At 42.9% G+C, this 18,354-nt stretch overlaps 1 protein-coding gene and 1 long non-coding RNA gene across 18 annotated transcripts in view; one reads left to right on the top strand and one right to left on the bottom strand.

Moving 5' to 3' along the window:
- Positions 1 to 18,354, bottom strand: part of MKLN1 (muskelin 1) — a 339,272-nt gene that overhangs the window by 186,078 nt on the left and 134,840 nt on the right. For 5 of the 17 annotated variants that reach the window (XR_007188192.2, XR_007188193.2, XR_008956440.1 and 2 more), the window contains exon 1: positions 1,064 to 16,472. The exons of the other annotated variants lie outside the window; for them this stretch is intronic. Coding sequence is in view for 1 of the 5 variants with exons in the window: in XM_026513439.4 (XP_026369224.1) it covers positions 1,064 to 1,161 (98 nt within the window). In the remaining 4 variants the exon portion in view is untranslated. Of the gene's footprint in view, positions 1 to 1,063; positions 16,473 to 18,354 lie in introns of those variants that run through there. 17 annotated transcript variants of the gene reach the window in all.
- LOC130542116 (uncharacterized) overlaps positions 1,244 to 18,354 on the top strand; it is a 29,206-nt gene continuing 12,095 nt past the window's right edge. Inside the window, exons 1-2 of the long non-coding RNA XR_008956446.1 lie at positions 1,244 to 1,456; positions 16,237 to 16,389. This is a non-coding gene — a long non-coding RNA (uncharacterized LOC130542116). The remainder of the gene's footprint in view (positions 1,457 to 16,236; positions 16,390 to 18,354) is intronic.

Raw genomic sequence — 18,354 nt, 5'->3', positions numbered from 1 at the left:
ATCATTCCTGGCCTTGTGAAATGATGGTCCGGGGGACAACTAGCACTTTTCTTCAGGGTCTGCCCAGATCTTTAAGCTTCACTAAGCCAGCTTCTCTATGTGTAAAACTGGAGTTTCATGTTCTTCCCTCAAAGATAAGCTAAAGATAAATAAATACTGTATGAAAGTACTTTCAGCATTTCAGAAGGAATTTATTACCAAAACAAAAACAAAAACAAAACAAAAACAAAACCATATGGTAGTAATGCAATGGAACTCGTTTTAACCCCAAATCGGGGATTCAGACCAAACCAGTGTTGGAAGTCAAATTCATTAAAGTCAGACTTTTCTGTCTATAATTGAGATTCTGGGCTGGGAAACTGGTCCGTATTTATATAAATCCATGTTCTGAGCCATAATACAATGGAACACTTCTGCAATGTCCCAGCCCACCCCCTATCTTTTTCAGAACTACCAGCCGGAAAAGACAACCCTCTGCAAATCCTACAAATCCTCCCCACTTGCGAGGATTCGGATGGATCCTACAACTTTTCAGCCTTTCGTGACTTCTACCACTCCTCTGGAGCTAATCACTTCTAATGACCCCACTCAGGAACAATCACTCCTCTGCTCCGCTTTACACTTTGTCTCGGCTGAGCCGTCCCCCATCTCCGACAGCTCCGACGACCTTAGACGTCTTCACCAGTTTGCCAGACATCGGGATCTCAAAAGCTCCGGTTCCGCGCCCCACGTTCCTGAGCCAGCCGCCCCCCAAGCTCTCTCCAACCCCCAAATCCCGGGCACATCATCACCGGGCTCCCGGTTGTCCTACGCGCTCCACATCCGCGGCACACCTCACCCCATCCCCCCGAACCCCGCTCTCTGGACCCTAACCCCTCCTTGAGACGAGGGGCGGGGGGAGAGGGCAAAGCTCTCCGCGGCTGAACTGAGACTCCGGAGGCCAGGCGTCCCCCTACCAGGCCCCGCCTGGGCCTCTCTCCTCGACTGCCCTCCACTGCCCCCCTGGCCCAGCCGTGCTTATACCGAAGAGTAGGGCAGCACGAGCCCAGGGCCCAGCACTTACTCGGGAAGGTAAGTGGAGGAGAAGGAGCTCCACTTGTGTAGCGCGTAGGGAAGAAGCCGGCACTCGGGCCCCGCAGCGACAGCCCCGCCAGCCGCCATCTTGTCAGCACCGAAGCGGCCGCCACCGACCGCCGGCCGCGCCGGGAGGAGGGGAGGGGCGTGGCCTGCTCTTAAAGGGGCCGCGGCCTGACGGGCAGTGCGCTCTCCCTGTCTGGGGTCTCGCCGGCTGCGTGGACCGCTGAGGCGCGCGCGGATCCTCAGTTCTCTCCCAGAGTTTCCGTCGCCTAATGCTCCTTAGTAGATTGACCGAAATTGGGACTGGACTGTAGCCCCTGAGGGCTGGCCTGGGAGGCTTGGAGGGGAGTGGCGCAAAGGACTTTTCCTACAAGCTGAGGTAAGGAAAAAGCCAAGAATGTTATGAAAAGAAAGAAATTGTAGTCAGGAGGCTGGAAGGGAAATTGAGAAGATGGACTTGGGAGAAGGGACGTCTTTGCGACTTTGGAAACCGCTGCCGTCTCCCGTGTGTCAGTCCTTTCAGGCAACAGCACTGAAAGGGAGCTGGCGTGGAAGAGCTCCTAGCATCCTTTCCCTCTGCCGTGGTCGTGGTTTTAAATGTCTTGCCCCGCGTGCCCAAGTCACATGGAGACAGGAAAAGGAAATGCTCCTGTGTCCTCTCACCCTGTCCTGTTTGCAGTTTGCGATGCCCTTCCTTGTAAACGTTTGTGGCGAGCGCTCTCACACCAATCGGAGGACTAGGCTTGCTCAGTCATGCTATTGTCCCACAGACCAGAAAAAAACCTTAAGGAGTTGGGAAAGCCGTGTGTCATCGGTTTTTACCAGTTGTGAAATCTGACCACTTCTAGCTCGGCAATTTCGCCCCAAAGTTCAGACAGAACAGAGTTGTAAGAAAACGACCCGAGAGGGAATACCAGCCTCGTGCTCTGAATGCCATATGGGCATCACACCAGCTTCTTATCAGAAAAGGAACATTTGCTCCGAATATCTGGCAGCTTTAGATAATGCTCCCATCAGGTACCCGTTTGTCAGGTTATGCACCCTTAGTTCTTGGCTTAGCCCCTGCAGTTACCAGAGTACTCCTTACTCACTAGAAAAGGTGCTACCCTGAAAAGCCGTGACAGTGTCTTCATCTCCACCTGACCCACGGAAAAACTCATGCAAAGAGTTTCTCAGTGAATGACCAAGTGAGTTGAAACACCTCAATAGTCTCTTCCCTTTCTAATCATTAAGCTGCCCAAACTGCCTCAAATCTTTTCCCGACCTCCTGTCACCTTAGGGGAAAACTTAGTAGTGGCCTTTGCTGGCATATCAGATCAAGAATGCCAAAAAGGGGGCGCCTGGCTGGCTCAATCAAGAGAGCATCCATTTTTGATCTCCGGGTTGTGAGTTCGAGCCCCACGTGGGGTGTAGAGATTACTTCAAAATAAATAAATAAATATCTTTGGGGGAAAAAAACCCACAATATGATTACTTCTAAAATCACATGCGCTTTGGGTGTTGCAGCATGTTGGAAAAGTATTTGTTCCTTGAGGGAATGCTGTGACCCCAGTGACTTAAGTTGGGAGTCTAGAGACAAAGGGAGAGGCCAGGGAAGTTTAGTCCCAACAATGCTTAGTGGTTAATTTTCAGGGAAAGAGATACTTTAAGGGGAAAAGATTAAGTGGTGACTCAGTTGCATTAGTTAGGGGCCCCGAATTTGCTAACTACACCTCTTACCCTAATGTAAGTAGAGCCTTTGTTCTTTTCCAGACATAGAGTTATGGTTTCTGAATGATCCTTTTATTTTTTTTTAAGATTTTATATATTTATTTGAGAGGGGGTGAGGTGCAGAAGGAGAGGGAGAGAGAGAATCTCAAGCAGACTCTGTGCTGAATGCATAGCCCATCATGGGGCTAGATGTCACAACCCCAAGATCATGATCTGAGCCAAAATCAAGAGTCGAATTTTCAACCAACTGAGCCACCCAGGTGCCCCCTGAGTGATCCTTTTTAAAAAACAATTTAGGGGTGCCTGGGTAGCGCAGTCGTTAGGCATCTGCCTTTGGCTCAGGGCGTGATCCCAGTGTTGCAGGATCGAGTCCCACATCGGGCTCCTCCTCTGGGAGCCTGCTTCTTCCTCTCCCACTCCCCCTGCTTGTGTTCCCTCTCTCGCTGGCTGTCTATCTCTGTCAAATAAATAAATAAATAATCTTTAAAAAAAAAAACAAAAAACAGTTTAAGCCAGTTCTTCCTGAGATGACTTTCAGTGACTTTATATTCCATTTAAGTAATATGGAGATCCCTTAGCAGAGGCCTTTAATATCCTGCCTTGATTGTCTATCCAGCCTTTTCTCTTCTCTCTCCCTTATAAGCTTTACTCCTCCCAAACTAAACTAACACACCGAATGGGCTCCTATGAAGTTCTGTGCTCTCTCTGGCCTCCAGGGCTTAGTCTAAGCCAAGCCAGGAGTACTCTCCACTATTCTTCACTTGACTAAATCCTGCTCATTTTTCAGATCATTTCATTCTGGAAAATCATTCCTCATCACCTATTTTGAGGTTAGGTGCCATTCTCTATATTTCCCCCTGGCACCCTAAGTTTCCCTCCTTATCTTAGCAAATATTGCAATATATTTTAATGTCATCTTTTTTTCCTATTCTCTCTCCGTAAACTATAACTCCCATGCAGGTAAGAGTTATGCATATCTTGTTCACAGTTGTATCCTCAGTCCTATGAGAATGTCTAGTACATAGCAGGTACTCAATAAATATTTATTGAAGAACAAATACATTACACTAAAAGGGAACTTGGGTTGCAAAGGAAAGAGAATGCCAGAACTTCTCAGACAGCAAACATGCATCCCTGAGGTGTGATTGCCATGGAGAATGTAAAGACCCAGGATAGCATGGCTTTCCTGCAGCAAAGACTTTACAAATAGTACAATAATTTAAAGTATTCATATGTTAACATAAATATAGATATGGTACTATACTGAACCCAAAATGTATGTAAATGTTAAGATAAAATAGAAGACTAAAAAAATTTCAAAATCTACAAGGATCTACAAGTAGCTCACATGTCTTAGAGATGTAGCTGTATGTCCTCCTCTGCCTTTGGGGCATTGCCTTAGGTGATAGCGTTCATTGTAAGGATACACAGGGAAGGCCTGGAAACTGTCAGCAGCCATTTAGTCCTTCTAGGTCCCCCACACTTCAAAGACTGGGACATACTGATGGCCTCATGGAGAACTGAATAATGGATCATTATTTTCAGAGATCAACAGCTCCAGTGACCTAGTCATCTTGTCATCCCTTAAAAGCAATCATCTTTTACTCTCTGATGCCTTCTCAGTATGCTTCTCATAGTAAATACTTACCAGAGAAAGTAACTGATTGTATTTGGTTTGTCGCCATTCCCTATCTTTTCCTATTTAAACAAAAAAAAATTTATTAAGAGGTTGTGATGTACCAGCCCTTGCCTAGGTGCTAGGATAAACAAACAAGCCAGACAAGGGCCCTGCTTTCATGGAGCTTACATTCTGATAGGGTCACATATAATAAATAAGTCAACTAGATCATTTTAGTCTGTGCATTTTGAGTACTAAGAAAAGACTACACTGGAGTAATATTTAGATTGGATGGTAAAGGAAAACTTCTCTAAGAAGTTATATAGTTAAGCTAATAACCTATATAGTAAGATAGTACCAGGCATACAAAGGCTGGATAAAAAACATTCTAGGCAGAGAGAATAAACAACTGCAATGGGCCTGAGACAGGAAAGGGGTTGGTGTGTTCAAAGAATAGAAAGTATGGCTGGAGCATTGTGATGGGGGAGAGTGAAGTTGGAAAAGTAGGTATGGTAAGGAACCATGACATGGAACTATGAAGAAGAGACCTATGCAGGGACCAAGCCAAGGAGAAAGAGAAACGTGATCCATTTTACATTTTATAAAGTTCACTCTGCAAAACAGAAAATGGGTTGGAGAGAGGGAAGAGTTGACGTGAGGAGACTTGAGAGGAGGTTATTATAGTAGCCAGGCAAGAAATGGTGGTGGCTTGGACTAGCAGAGGAAACAGAGAATAGAGATTGAATTGGGACATATTTTAGAAGTAAAGCCAACTAGACTTGCTGGTGAGGGAGGGAAGGCAGGCAGAAAAGGAATGAAGGAAAATTCCTGGGTTTGGGGTTTGCATCACTGGGTAGATAGTGATGCTTTTATTGAAAGGGGAAGATTTAGAACAGTTTCAAGGTAGAAGGAATTGAGAATTCTGAATTCAGACATTCAAATATCCAAGAGACATATGAAAAGATGCTCAACACCACTAATCAGGGAAATGCAAATCAAAACCACAATGAGATATCTCTGCACACCAGTCAGTATGGCTAGTATCAAAAAGACAAGAAATAACATGTATCAGCAAGGATGTGGAGAAAAGGGAACCCTTGTGCATGGTTGGTAGGAATGTAAATTGGTACAACCACTATAGGAAACAGTATGGATGTACCTCAGAAAATTAAAAATAGAAATATCATATGATTCAGTAATTCCACTACTGGGTATATGTTCAAGGAAAATGAAAACACTAATTTGAAAAGATACATGGGGTGCCTGGCTGGCTCAGTCAGTAGAGCGTGTGACTCTTGATCTCAGGGTCGTGAGTTCAAGCCGCACACTGGGTGTAGAACTTACTTTAAAAAAAATGAAAAGATACATGCACCCCTATGTTTATTGCAGCATTATTTATATAGCTAAGAAATAGAAGCAGCCCAAGTGTCCACTGATACATGAAGGAATAAAGAAGCTGTGGTTTATACATGTATAGAAGAATGAAATCTTGCCTTTTGCAACAACATGAATGGACCTACAGGGTATTATGCTAAGTGAAATAAGTCAGAGAAAGACAAATATTGTATGATTTCACCTATATGTAGCATCTAAAAAAACAAATGAACAAACAAGGCAACAAAAAAACACAAACCCTCTTGAATACAGAGAACAAACTGGTGGCCAGAAGGGAGGTTGATGAGGGGATGGGTGAAATGGGTGAGGAGGATTAAGAGGTACAAAAGAGAAAAAAAAAAAAATTCTGACATCAATATACTATTTGGGGATGCCTAATAGATATCCAAGTGGAATTGCCAAGGATGTAATATGGAGAATCTGTATTGGTCAGAGTCTTACATCTAGTCACCTTATAGGCATATTTGGCACTGATTCCTGAGTCAATAAATTTTTCTCTGAGTAGCAGAGGCACTGTCGCTCCAGGTATAGCAGCTCTAGATAGAAGAAACCATCGGTAGCAGCCTTCTGCGGAAGAGTATGTAGGGGCACGAGAATAGTCTATGGAAAGAAACCTAGAGTATGTGTTGAAAATCTGAGTTTTTGTTCCTAGGTCTGGTACTTTTCTAGCCATGAGACCTTGGGAAAGTCACATAACTTCTCTGAGTCTCATTTTCCACCCCTATAAAGTGAATTTAATCAAACCTATCCTGTCTACTTCACAAGGGGGTTTTGAAGATCAAGTGAAGGAAGAGAACAATTATTAAGTGCTTAGCTTATCTACTGTGAGGTGACGTGAGTTCTCATTTAATTCTCAGAGAAACTCTGAGATATAAATATTATTATTCCCCTTTCACAAATGAGAAAAGTAAGACTTAGAAAGGTTAAATACTTGTTGTCTTTGGTTTGCTTCTTCACATGTGCGGGACAAAAGAGAGTGGGGTGGGTGGATTCCTTCCCCTGACACCTGCCTGTAAGGTCACTCTGAGCCAACTGGCCTTTTTGACCAAAGGTCACAAGTCCTCTTCCCAAATGGTCTCTCCACACAGCTCTCTCTGGTTCTGGGTTCCAGTAACCACTCCCACCCCTTGCTTCCTGTGGTTTCCTGATGTGTTCTCACACTTTTCTAAATAGTTCCTTTATTAAACTTCTTACATTGCCCAACTTGAGAATGCCATCTGTTTCCAGCTGGGACCTTCACTGATACAATAACTTATCTAAGGAGCTGTAGCCAGTCAGTGCCAGAGCCAGAATCTCTTTGGTTCAAAAGCTGGTCCTGTTCTTCTCAAGGGGTAAGAAACATAGTAAACTGTGAAGTATTATTCAGATATAAGATATAAGATGTTGTCAAATAAAAAAGAGTTAAGCACCACGAGTTAGAAAGCAAAACAAATTTGGCTGATTTATTTCTTTCCAGGCAAAGGAACACACCAGGCTAAGAGGGAAGAGAAGGTGTTTTTAATTGTAGGGAAGGGGTTTCGTGATTCTTATGTTCACTAAAGATTAAAATATACCCTCTAAATGAGCTGGAATAAATCAACAGCTTTGTACATGCTTAGTTAAAGCAAGCCTCATACTTCAGTGGTCAGGAGGAAATAAATCTTCAGATAGGTCCTGTAAGGGTCTTACTTTAGCTGACCCAGGGTTGTGCAAAGTTCATGATTTCTTTAACAGTTTTAGGTGTTGAGGAAAGTAGAAGCACAATACAATATTCGGTGTGCTATCTCCTAGGCAAACTCTGCTGTAAATGGAAGAATCTCCTTTTACAATATTAGGCAACAGATGAAGAAACTAATACCCAAATATGTTAGATGTCATGTCTAAGGTCGTTTACACAACTGGCCTTTTGCAGATCTGAATCCATAACCCAAGTACCTGATTCTCAGTGACTTTTTTCTTCATGTAATTAATGGGAACTTTTTGGGACTGCACCTACATTATTCTTCTTTCTATCCTCCGTAACTAGCCCATAGTAGATACTCAAATATTTCCTAAACTGTATGTCTTAGCTCCTCCTGAATTTCTTCTCACTAATTGTCTTAGGCAATTAAGTCTGCTATAACAAAAATACCACTAACTTTGTGGCTTAAATGACAAACACTTATTTTTCACAGTTCTGGAGGCTGGGAAGTCCAAAATCAAGGTGCAAGTAGATTCAGCATCTGATGAGAGCCCATCTCCTGATTTGCAGACATCCACCTTCTTGCTTCTGCCCCTGCCCCCCCAAATGCATGTCCTTTTCTCATGCAAAATACATTCATTTCATCCGAACAGCCCCAAAAGTCTTAGCTCATTCCAGCATAAAGTCTGAAGTCCAAAGTTTTATCCAAATATCATCTCAATCAGATATGGTTGAGAGTCATCCTGAGGCATAACTCCTCTCCAGCTATGAACCAATGAAACCAAGTAAATTAAGTGCTTCCACAATACAGTGGTAGGACAGGCACAAGATAGACGTTCCCATTCCAAATGGAAGACATGAGAAAGAGGGAAGGAGGGATGAGTCCCATGGAAGCAAGGCAAACTCTGTGAGATCTTAAAGGCTGAGAATAATCCCCTTTGGCCCCTTGCTCTGCCTTTAGTACTGCTTTTTTGACCTCCTGGGATGGTGGCCCTGCCACTGCTGCTCTGCCAGGCCAGAGAAACCCCTCCCCCCCAGGGTTCTACCTGGTGGTGGTCACACCCCCAGGGCTCTGGGTAGTCCCGCCCCAGAGCTGTGGGTGAAACCCATCTGGCCTGTTGTAACAGAGGTGATAGCCTCCGCTTTTGAAACCCTGATGGCACCCCTGATCTCTGAATTGTTTTTAGGGTCATTCTTTCCCTGTCTTAAAGAATAGCTTATGTTCCAACCAAATAGCTCTGTGGTCCTGGTCCTGTAAAATCCAAGACATCCAACAGCCTTTCTTCATTCCATCCTTGTCCATCCCCTTCAGTTCACACTGAAGGATCCTTGCTGAGGTGGCTGATTAGGTCTGTGGTTCATGTCCACACTAGCCTCCTCATCAAATGGTCAGCCAGCCATACCTTTAGTGTTCTCTTCAAACATGCTTTCTCATTTTGTTGTAGTGTGGGCAGGATTAGAATTTTCCAAATCTTTAAATTCTGGTTCCTTTTTGCATAACAGTTCCGTCATCAGCTCATATCTTTCTTCTCTCATTTTACTATACGTAGTCAGGAGGAACCAAGCTACTTCTTCAACACTTTGTTTAGAAATCTCAGCTAGATACCAATTTCATCACTTGCAAATTCTACCTTCACAGAACACAAGAACAAGAACACAAATCAGCCAAATTCTTCGCCACTATATGACAAAGATCACCTTTCCTCCAGTCTCCAATAACATGTTCCTCATTTCTGTCTGAAGCCAGAATGGCCTTTATGTCCATATCTCTAGCAACATTCTATTCATGTATTCTCTTAAAAAATAGAAGGCATTCTCTCCAGCTGTCTTCCTTCTGAGCTCTCGCCAGAATCACCTTTGGTAGTCCCTTCACAGCATTACTGAGTTTTTCCAGCGTGTACCCCCAAACTCCAGCCCTTACCCATTTCCCACTTCCAAAGCTGCTTCCACACTCTTGGGTATTTATTACAGCGGCATGCCCACTTCTTCTTCTTTTTTTTTTTTTTAAGATTTTATTTATTTATTTGACAGAGAGAGAGAGAGACAGCCGGCAAGAGAGGGAACATAAGCAGGGGGAGTGCGAGAGGAAGAAGCAGGCTCTCAGCGGAGGAGCCCGATACGGCGGGGCTCCATCCCAGGACTCGGGGTTCACACCCTGAGCCGAAGGCAGACGCTTAACAACTGAGACACCCAGGCGCCCCAGCATGCCCACTTCTGTGTACCAGTTTTTGTCTTAGTTAGCTTGGGCTACTGTAACAACAATACAATAGACTACGTGGCTTAAATAGCTATTAACCTTAAAAATAAAAGTTATTTTGCCAGCAAAAATCAATTTATTCAGAAATAGCAGAGAGTTGCAGTTCAGGACATGCAAGCTACGGTAAAACCATAGACAAGTCCAACAGGCAAAGGAGAGGGATATGTATTTGAAAAAGAAAGAAGTTGGAAAGGATTGTTTTGAATGAAAGTCCATTGGAGAAAAGAAAGAGTTCAGGGTGATGACTTCTCATTAGCTGAGTTGCAGAGGAAGTCAATGTCTTATAGGAGATACAATGTACATCTTTTCCCTGTTGGGACCTGTAATTGATGATTCTTTCCTGGTGATGATTCTTCTGTTGGAGTCTGTAGTTGACACTTCTGTTGGGAGAGTGTAACTGACAATTCTTCCTGTAACTGACACTGAGTGGTATGTCTGTCCTCTGTCTCCTTCAGTGAGGTTTTCCTCTATTAATTTTCAACCACAAACATTTATTTCTAACACTTAGAGGCTGGGAAGTCCAAACTCAAGGCACCGGTAGATTTGGTGTCTACAGCCTTATTCCTAGTTTGCAGATGGCGGCCTCCTTGCTGTATGGCAGAGAGAAGAGTTCTGGTCTCATCCCCTTACAAGGGCCCTAATCCTATCAAGAGGCTCCACCTTCATGACCTCATCAAAATATAATCACCTCCTAAAGGCCCCACCTTCTAAAACCATCACATCAGGGAGTAGGGGCTTCAACATAAGAATCTGAAGAAAACACAAACATAGCACTAATTTATGATTATATTTTTTAAAAATTAAAGGAGTTTCCTTAGGAATCATCTATAGATCAGAAGACTGGAAAGAATTAAAGGTATGGGGGCTATCCATCCATTTTTGGTTAGTAAATGAAGAAAATCATCATGGGGATTAGAATTTGCCCCAAAATAATTCCCACTGAGCATTTCTTGCATACCAGGAATATTCATGCAATATCTCAGTGAATCCTCACAGCAGCCCTGCAAGTAAACTCAGATTCTTGGAGGTCAAGATTCACCAAACTCACATGTGCCCTATTATACAATTCTCAAATGTATACATTCAGGATTCAGAAGGCCAAGAGAAATACGTGATATATTCCTAAAACTAATAGTTCTGCCGCCACCTTGATTCTGTTCTCTCATGCTTGCTGTATTAACTCATTTCAACTTTGCTATTGTTGTTTGGAATTATTTGAGCACAACACTGCCGAAAGGAGCAGATGAAAAGCAAATACCAGCACTTTGTAAGTAAGGGGATATCCCCTTTATTTCTTAGGACAAAGGAACTTCAGCTAGCCCCAATGGGGCCTCTGCGCAGGTCTCAGGTGAACACTGAGACTAGCTTCAGGTGGGAAGCTCAGGTCTGTCTGCTCCCAGGAGATGGCAGCAGCAGCCGCCACAGCCTCAGCCTGCTGGAGATAACAGAATTCGTCCTTTTGCCTGTTGGCATCCAAGCCTAGAAATTCCTGGTATTAGACACCGCTTTATCCCTCCCTTGGTTCGCTGAGCTTCGTTGGAGCTGAGACACAGGGAGTGCAGGAACTGGCTGATTCGTCATCTCATAAGTGCCTAGTTGTTTTTTTTTTTAAACACTTTGGTCTGAACTGTGACCTTGAAGCATGTGTGAAGGAGGACCAGGAAGTCTCTGGCCAAGAGCTTCAAAAAGAAACAAATACAGTTGACCCTTGAAGCCGGGTTAGGGGCAACAACCTCCGTCCCCACCCTCTTGCAGTCAAAAATCCACATATAACTTTTGACTCTCTAAAAACTTAACTGCATATATCCTACTGTTGACTGGAAGCCTTTCTGATAACATAAACAGTCAATTAATCCATATTTTGTATGTGTATTTTACGCTGTATTCTTACACTAAAGTAAGCTGGAGAAAGAAAACATTATTAAAATCACAAGGAAGAGAAAATACATTTACAGTACTGTACTGTATTTCTTTAAAAAAAAAAAAATCTGCATATACGCGGACCCATGCAGTTCAAACCCGTGTTATTCCAGGGTCAACGGTAGTAACTTAAACAGTTATATCCACACAGGCATAAATGCAGAAGACCCCAGCTCTCGGTTTGGTACCACACCAAGAATATAGATTCTCCACCCAGCCTCCCAGCTACCAGCCAGCTGACCTTGTTAGGGAATCTGTCAGAGCTGCAATTTCCTCTTCGACCTAGTGTGGACTCAGTGATGTAAAGTGCCTGCTTATTCTTAAATTACGAGTTACTGTACTTTTATTTTCTGGATTAAGTAAGGTTGGGCCTTCACCCTTCCAGAATTCTAAAAATCCCAGACACAACATGTGCTACGGGATCCAAGTTAATCCCAGGTGAGCACATATCCTGGTTCGGCGAACACTGCCAGCTGCCTGGGAGGTGGGCAGGAATCCCAGGAAATGTCTGAACACCACACAGCTATGGATGAACTGTCAACTGCTGGGGATTGCTTTGCAAATTACCACATCTAAATGAGGCTGACAAAATAATATTCCAAAAAGCAATTAACACCGACTCCTAGTGTATTTGAAAACCAGAAGTCCTTTTGGGAAAAGTGAAATCGGCTCAGAAAAAATGATCCCACCCCTCTGGGTAGAAATGTTCGAGGTTTAGGGGATTCTTCAGTCAGGACCTGTCTATGCGTCTGCCCCACCGTCACCATCAGGGCCTCACTCTGGTTTTTGTGAAGGAGAAAATGGAACAGGCTCCTCTCATTTCCTCCCTGCTTCATCATGCTTGCTCTCACCTTCATTGCCTGGATGGCTGCAACTTTCATCCATTCACTCAGTAAGTACTTATTGGACATCTACTATGTGCCAGATACTGGGAATATACCTGGCTATTAAGGAGTTCACAGTCAACTAGTCAAATAGTAAATGGGTTAAATATACAAAGTAGCCAGAAAGGATTAGCACATAAATATAAATCAGAAAGTAATGATAGTGGCCATAGTGGTGGTTACCAGAAGCATTGGCTGCATAAGGCCACAGGCCAAATATCTTTTCTAATTAAAGCTATACCCACAATATAATAGAATCATCTAGAGTAGGCCTACAGGTATTGGCCCCTGCAGGTTTCTCAAGGCAACCCTTCTTTCCTGTTTCACATGAAAATCGTCATGGGAGAATCCCTTCCTGGTCTAGGAAACTTACAGTCCAGAAAGCCACTTTAAATAGAAATATGCATCTGTTACCTGACATGAAAGGATCGCTGACTGGGGACAGCTTCTCCCTTTATGTTTTCTGCATTAGAATATCAGCACAGGGGATGGGCAGGTTAAATAAGTTTCAGTGTCAACTGAAACAGGGAACTGTGGAATGACAGAAGTAGGAGAGCACAGGGACCGTGAATTCTAGGTGGCTCTGCACTAGAAAAAAGAACCAGATCCAGCATGTAGAGCAGGTCAGAGAGTAAGGCAACAGGGATGTTGTGGGACAAGGGACTCAGCTGAGCTATTTAGTACAACAAACAAACAGAGAAGAAGCAAACCAGTTCTCCTGGTTCCCCAACAGCTCAGATCAATCTCAGGAGGTCAACTGAAGTTTGTCTTCATAGAGATACCAGATGTTCTCATAATGTTGGAATTGGGCCAAAACATGTCTCAAATGCAGATTTTTATAGAAACCTTTCTTATATTGATAATTTTATTTTCTTCCTCTATATTTCCATACAAGCTCAAAATTATCCCCCCCCCCCAAACTCTACAACCAATTTCCAGCAATGTCAGTTACTAAACACATAGCACAAAGGTTGAGAACCTCTGGCCTTTGGTCTAATTTTATGCAATTTAATGTTTAGGTCACTGCTTTCAGAGCCCCAAAAATAGCCAGCATTATACTGGGATTCTCTGGTGAGCACATTCAGAGAGATTCCTCTAAGCAGTGGCTCTCATTCTTGGCTGCATATTGGAATCCCATGGGAAACTTGTAAAAATCCCCACATCACATCCCAAAACAGTGACATATTAGGGGTGGGACCTAAGCATTGGTATATTAATTTTAAGTTTCTCAAAAGGTTTCTTTTTTTTTTCTTTCCCTTAAAATCATGGATGTGGATTTATTTACCAAAGGTGCTGGCCCAGGGCTGGTTCCGCCAGCCAGGCCTTTAGTTCCTCAAAAGATTTCTATGTGCCACCAGGGTTGGGAACTTTTCCTCCATATGTCTTAGCAGGAAGTTGTTGGTACCTGATAGCTAAGCTCTCCTTCTCCATTTGGAATTTTTCCCGAGAAGTAAGCATCAAGGAACCAGATGCTGCAATGGCAGCTAGCTTGGACATCCACTTGGTTGTAAGATTTCCATTTCGACTTTCCCACTTTGTCAACCAGGTCTACAATTAAAATGACTTGGGTACTTAAAGTTGTGAACAACGGTTAATTGGTATTTTAAAGAGAAATGGTAACAGGTGATGCTGGTGTACATGCCACACTCTAGAGACCCCACATTCATCCTAAAAGCAAACAAATATACTTCTTTAAATCTCCCACACTGTGGGGCACCTGGGTGGCTCGGTTGAGTATCCAACTCTTGGTTTTGCCTCAGGTCATGATCTCAGGGATCATGGGATCAAGCCCCACATTGGGCTCCGTGCTCAGTGGTGGAGGGGTCTGATTGGGATTCTCTGTCTCTCTCCTTCTGCACCTCCCCCATGCTCTCTCTCTCAAATAAATAAATAATTTTTTTAAAAAAAGAGCAATCCCCCACACTAAGTGTTTTTCCTCTCCTCCTTCTTTACCCATTTTTCTCTTCCCCTCTCTTCCTACCTGTCTCCTTCAGCTGCTCTCCCACACTATCAGTCTTTCTGTCCTGCTCCTCTTACCCCTTGTTGCTCTCACTCCCCTCTGCATCTCCCTATTCCTTCTGCATCTGACTTGACTTCTTTCATCCTATCATCTCCCTCTAACCTACAACACTTACCTCTCCTCTCTTTCATCTTTTCCACTTGCTTCTCCTTAATGGACTATTCCATAGAACAAAAACATTGTTAGGTATTTATAATTACTAAATAAGGTATTTGTTGTTAACTTTATTTTTTTTTTAAAGATTTATTTATTTATTCAACAGAGATAGAGACAGCCAGCGAGAGAGGGAACACAAGCAGGGGGAGTGGGAGAGGAAAAACCAGGCTCATAGCGGAGGAGCCTGATGTGGGGCTCGATCCCAGAACACCGGGATCACACCCTGAGCCGAAGGCAGACGCTTAACCGCTATGCCACCCAGGCGCCCCTGTTGTTAACTTTAAAAGCAGATAAGTTCTGGGGTGCCTGGCTGGCTCAGCCGGTAGAGTGTGAAACACTTGACCTCGAGGTCATGACTTCAAGTCCCATGTTAGGCTGTTGGGTGTAGCGATGACTTTAAATAAATAAAAATAAAAGCAATTAAGTTCTGAAAATGCTATATTTGTCTCTCTGAGGAGGAAAAAAAACTTGCTCATAGTTAGCATTCTTTAAATACTATCTATAATAATTATTTTTCTTGTAACTTCCTTTATTGGCTTTAGGTTACTTTTTTCATGTAGTTCAGTGACCCTCAATACAAAAATGGTTCTTTGTTCTTCAGTAACCCCGACAACAGTAGCTGACATCGCTATAAAAAGAGAAACAAGCTAAAAACAGTAGAGTGTATGCACCCTGAATTGCATATTCAGTTGCAAAATCATCATTATCATTATTATTGTAATTGCAGAGAGGAGGCATTTAAATAATTGTTCAAAGTATCTTCTGGAGGAAATAAGGAAATCAGGGCCGGCTGTCACAAACCAACCTACAATGATAATCCCGGTATATGCATCTTCAGTATTCATAGCAACGCTGCAGTAACAAATTTATGCATTCATCTAATGTCCTTAAACAACCTAAAAAATAACAAACAAACCTTGATCAAATCCATTGTGTCACTTGGTAGTTGACCTGTGTTTTTAAGCAGTGTCCCTGAACAATCTTAGAATCATAAGCCATCAAACACAAATTGCACCATCAATTCAATGACAAACTGGGATGGGTGGGCCAACATCCACCCGCTATGTCAGGGCCACAAATCTAGATACACAAATAGAGTGGAAACGGTGTAGATAGATCAGCAGACAACTAAAACATATGGGAGAAATATCCACAAAAACAGACATGTTCTATTGACTTGAAATTTGTAAACAAACGGGAACTCTGAGAAAAGGGGGAAGGTCTTGTTTTTAGTTTAGTGAAATCAGCCAAAAGTTTTTGAGGTTTTCTCTTCCCAAGATACAGCTGTGAAATGACTAATAGGAACGAAGTGAGGCTGCACCAAGAACTGAATGTGCCACTTCACTGGGAACAGAAAATGTTCCCCTGATAGAGGCTGTCCTCTCAGATGAGTACCTTGGGTGTTTTAAAGAGGAGCTGCCAGACGCAGATACGGTGCATTTACAAAGAACAAGAATTATTCATGCATCTTTGCAACTTTTCCCCATGTTTGTGGTACTTTTGGATAAGGTTTGTGTCTTCCATTCCATGTCCCTGAAGAAACTCAGGAGAGAGGGAAGAAGGAAGAAGGAGAGAGGGAAGAAGGAAGAAGGAGAAAAAAAATTTCTTGTTACATTGTTTTATCCTTGCTGGGCTACTGTTGTGTTCCAGTTGGAGTCTTGCTGAAGACTTGGCCTGAGTAATTTGAGAAGGGTGAGTGACCAATACTTAAGAAAGTTAGTAATTGCTCTGATCCAGCCTTCCCAAGTTCTAAAAATCATACAACTAGTTGTAATGAATCAGTATTATTTGAATACTTGCATCCCCAGCTAAAATCGAGTTTCCCACATACAGCCTCATCCTGTTTCAGTAATTAAAATATTTTTTCTACAGAAGTATCAGAAGGGATACTGATTGACATTTTGAAAGATGTTTCAGGGCACAATCTGTGTATTTTATTTCATTGTAGAAGTAAGACACCATACCAACATAAAAATAAATTCAAACTTCCAAAAAAGTTAACTATTATTATTATTATTATTATTATTATTATTATTATTATTATTTCTGTTAACTATTTGTGTAGTCTTTCCACATAAGCACATATATACACCATTTTTACACAAAGCAGACCATATAATATACAGTGCCCTACTGTGAGATAACAGAAAAAATATATATATTGGGGGTGCCTGGGTGACTCAGTCGGTTAAGCGTCCAACTCTTGATTTCGGTTCGAGTCATGGTCTCAGGGTTTTGAGATTGAGCCCCGAGTCAGGCTCTGCGCTGGGCATAGAGCCTGCTTAAGACTCTCTCTCTCTCCATCTCCCCTGCTGCTCCCCTCTCTATAAAAAAAGAAAAAATATATATTGGTTTCTAACCCCCAGTTCCTGGCACAGAGCTCCTAAAGCGCTTGTTAAATTTCTAAGTGATAAGAGCACTAGGAGCATCTTTTGTCCTAATATTTGGTCTTTGATCCACTTCCTGACACCAGTTCCTAAATCCCTTTGAATTTCCTGGCAGTGTCCTTTGTTCTAAGGAGGTGGGCTCCTAGATAGCTCCTGAATAGGGGGTGGTCCCCAGAAAGACCAAGCCATGATTATAAGCTTGGAATTTTCAGCTGCACCCCTCATTCTCCAGAGAGGGGAGAAGGGCTGGAAATGGAGTTAATAATTGATAATGCCTATGTGATGAAGCCTCCATGAAAATCCCAATAATATGGGGTTCAGAGAGCTTCCAGATTGGTGAACACATCCAGCTATTGGGAGTGATGCAACCCAACTCATTAGGGACAGGAGATCCTGCACTTGGGACCCTCCCAGACCTTGCCCTATGTATCTCTTCATCTGGCCGTTCATCTATATCTTTTACATTATCCTTTATTACACAATAATCTGGTAAACATAATTGTTTCCCTGAGTTCTGTGAGCTCTTTTAGCAAATAATCGAATCCAAAGGGTAGGAGGTCATGGGAACCTCCGATTTGTAGCCAAGTCAGACAGAAGTTGTGGATAACTTAGGGACCTACTACTTGAGATTGGCTACAGTTGCCACTTTATTGCACCAGGGTTTGATTTGAATTCCACTATGTCATATAGTATAGGTTAAAAAATTAGGTTTTACTATGAAAAGAGGAAACTTACAAAATCCAAGTCATTAAGAGAAGGGAGGATTCTTATTCTCCCTGGCTGACCTGCTGGCCCCACAGAATGGTTTGTGTTCCAGGGAAGGGAACTCTGCCTCTCTTTTAATCTCTTTTTTTATATAGAGCAAGTAAGTGTGAGAGTAAGCCTTATCAGTGAAAGGAATAATCAGACTGTCTTGGCATCAGGCAGCCTGGACTTTAGTGCCAGCTCTTTACCAGAGTTGTCTGGGAAACACACGAGCTGCCCAGCATCTAGACTTTTGGGCCCCTGGGATGTTACACAAGCGAAGCCGGTGGTCCCATGGAAAGCAGAGCTTGGGGACAGTTCCTCAGGCTGGGAAAAGCCCCTTTCCTCAGCCTCCAACCCCCCATACCTGGTTCGAGCTAGTTCATTGTCCAAGCAATGCAGAATGAGCACCCAGATTCATTTAGAAGAAGCCTACTCTTTGTATCACATTAAATTAGTTAAGAAGTCAGGAAATGGAGATGAGGTTAACTACTTTTTTACTCCCAACTCTTTATTTTGAAAATTT

This window comes from Ursus arctos, unplaced genomic scaffold, assembly GCF_023065955.2.
Source record: "Ursus arctos isolate Adak ecotype North America unplaced genomic scaffold, UrsArc2.0 scaffold_3, whole genome shotgun sequence".
Taxonomy (NCBI): domain Eukaryota; kingdom Metazoa; phylum Chordata; class Mammalia; order Carnivora; family Ursidae; genus Ursus; species Ursus arctos.
Note: the sequence above shows the minus strand (reverse complement) of the source record. Positions and strands in the feature narration are given on the sequence as shown.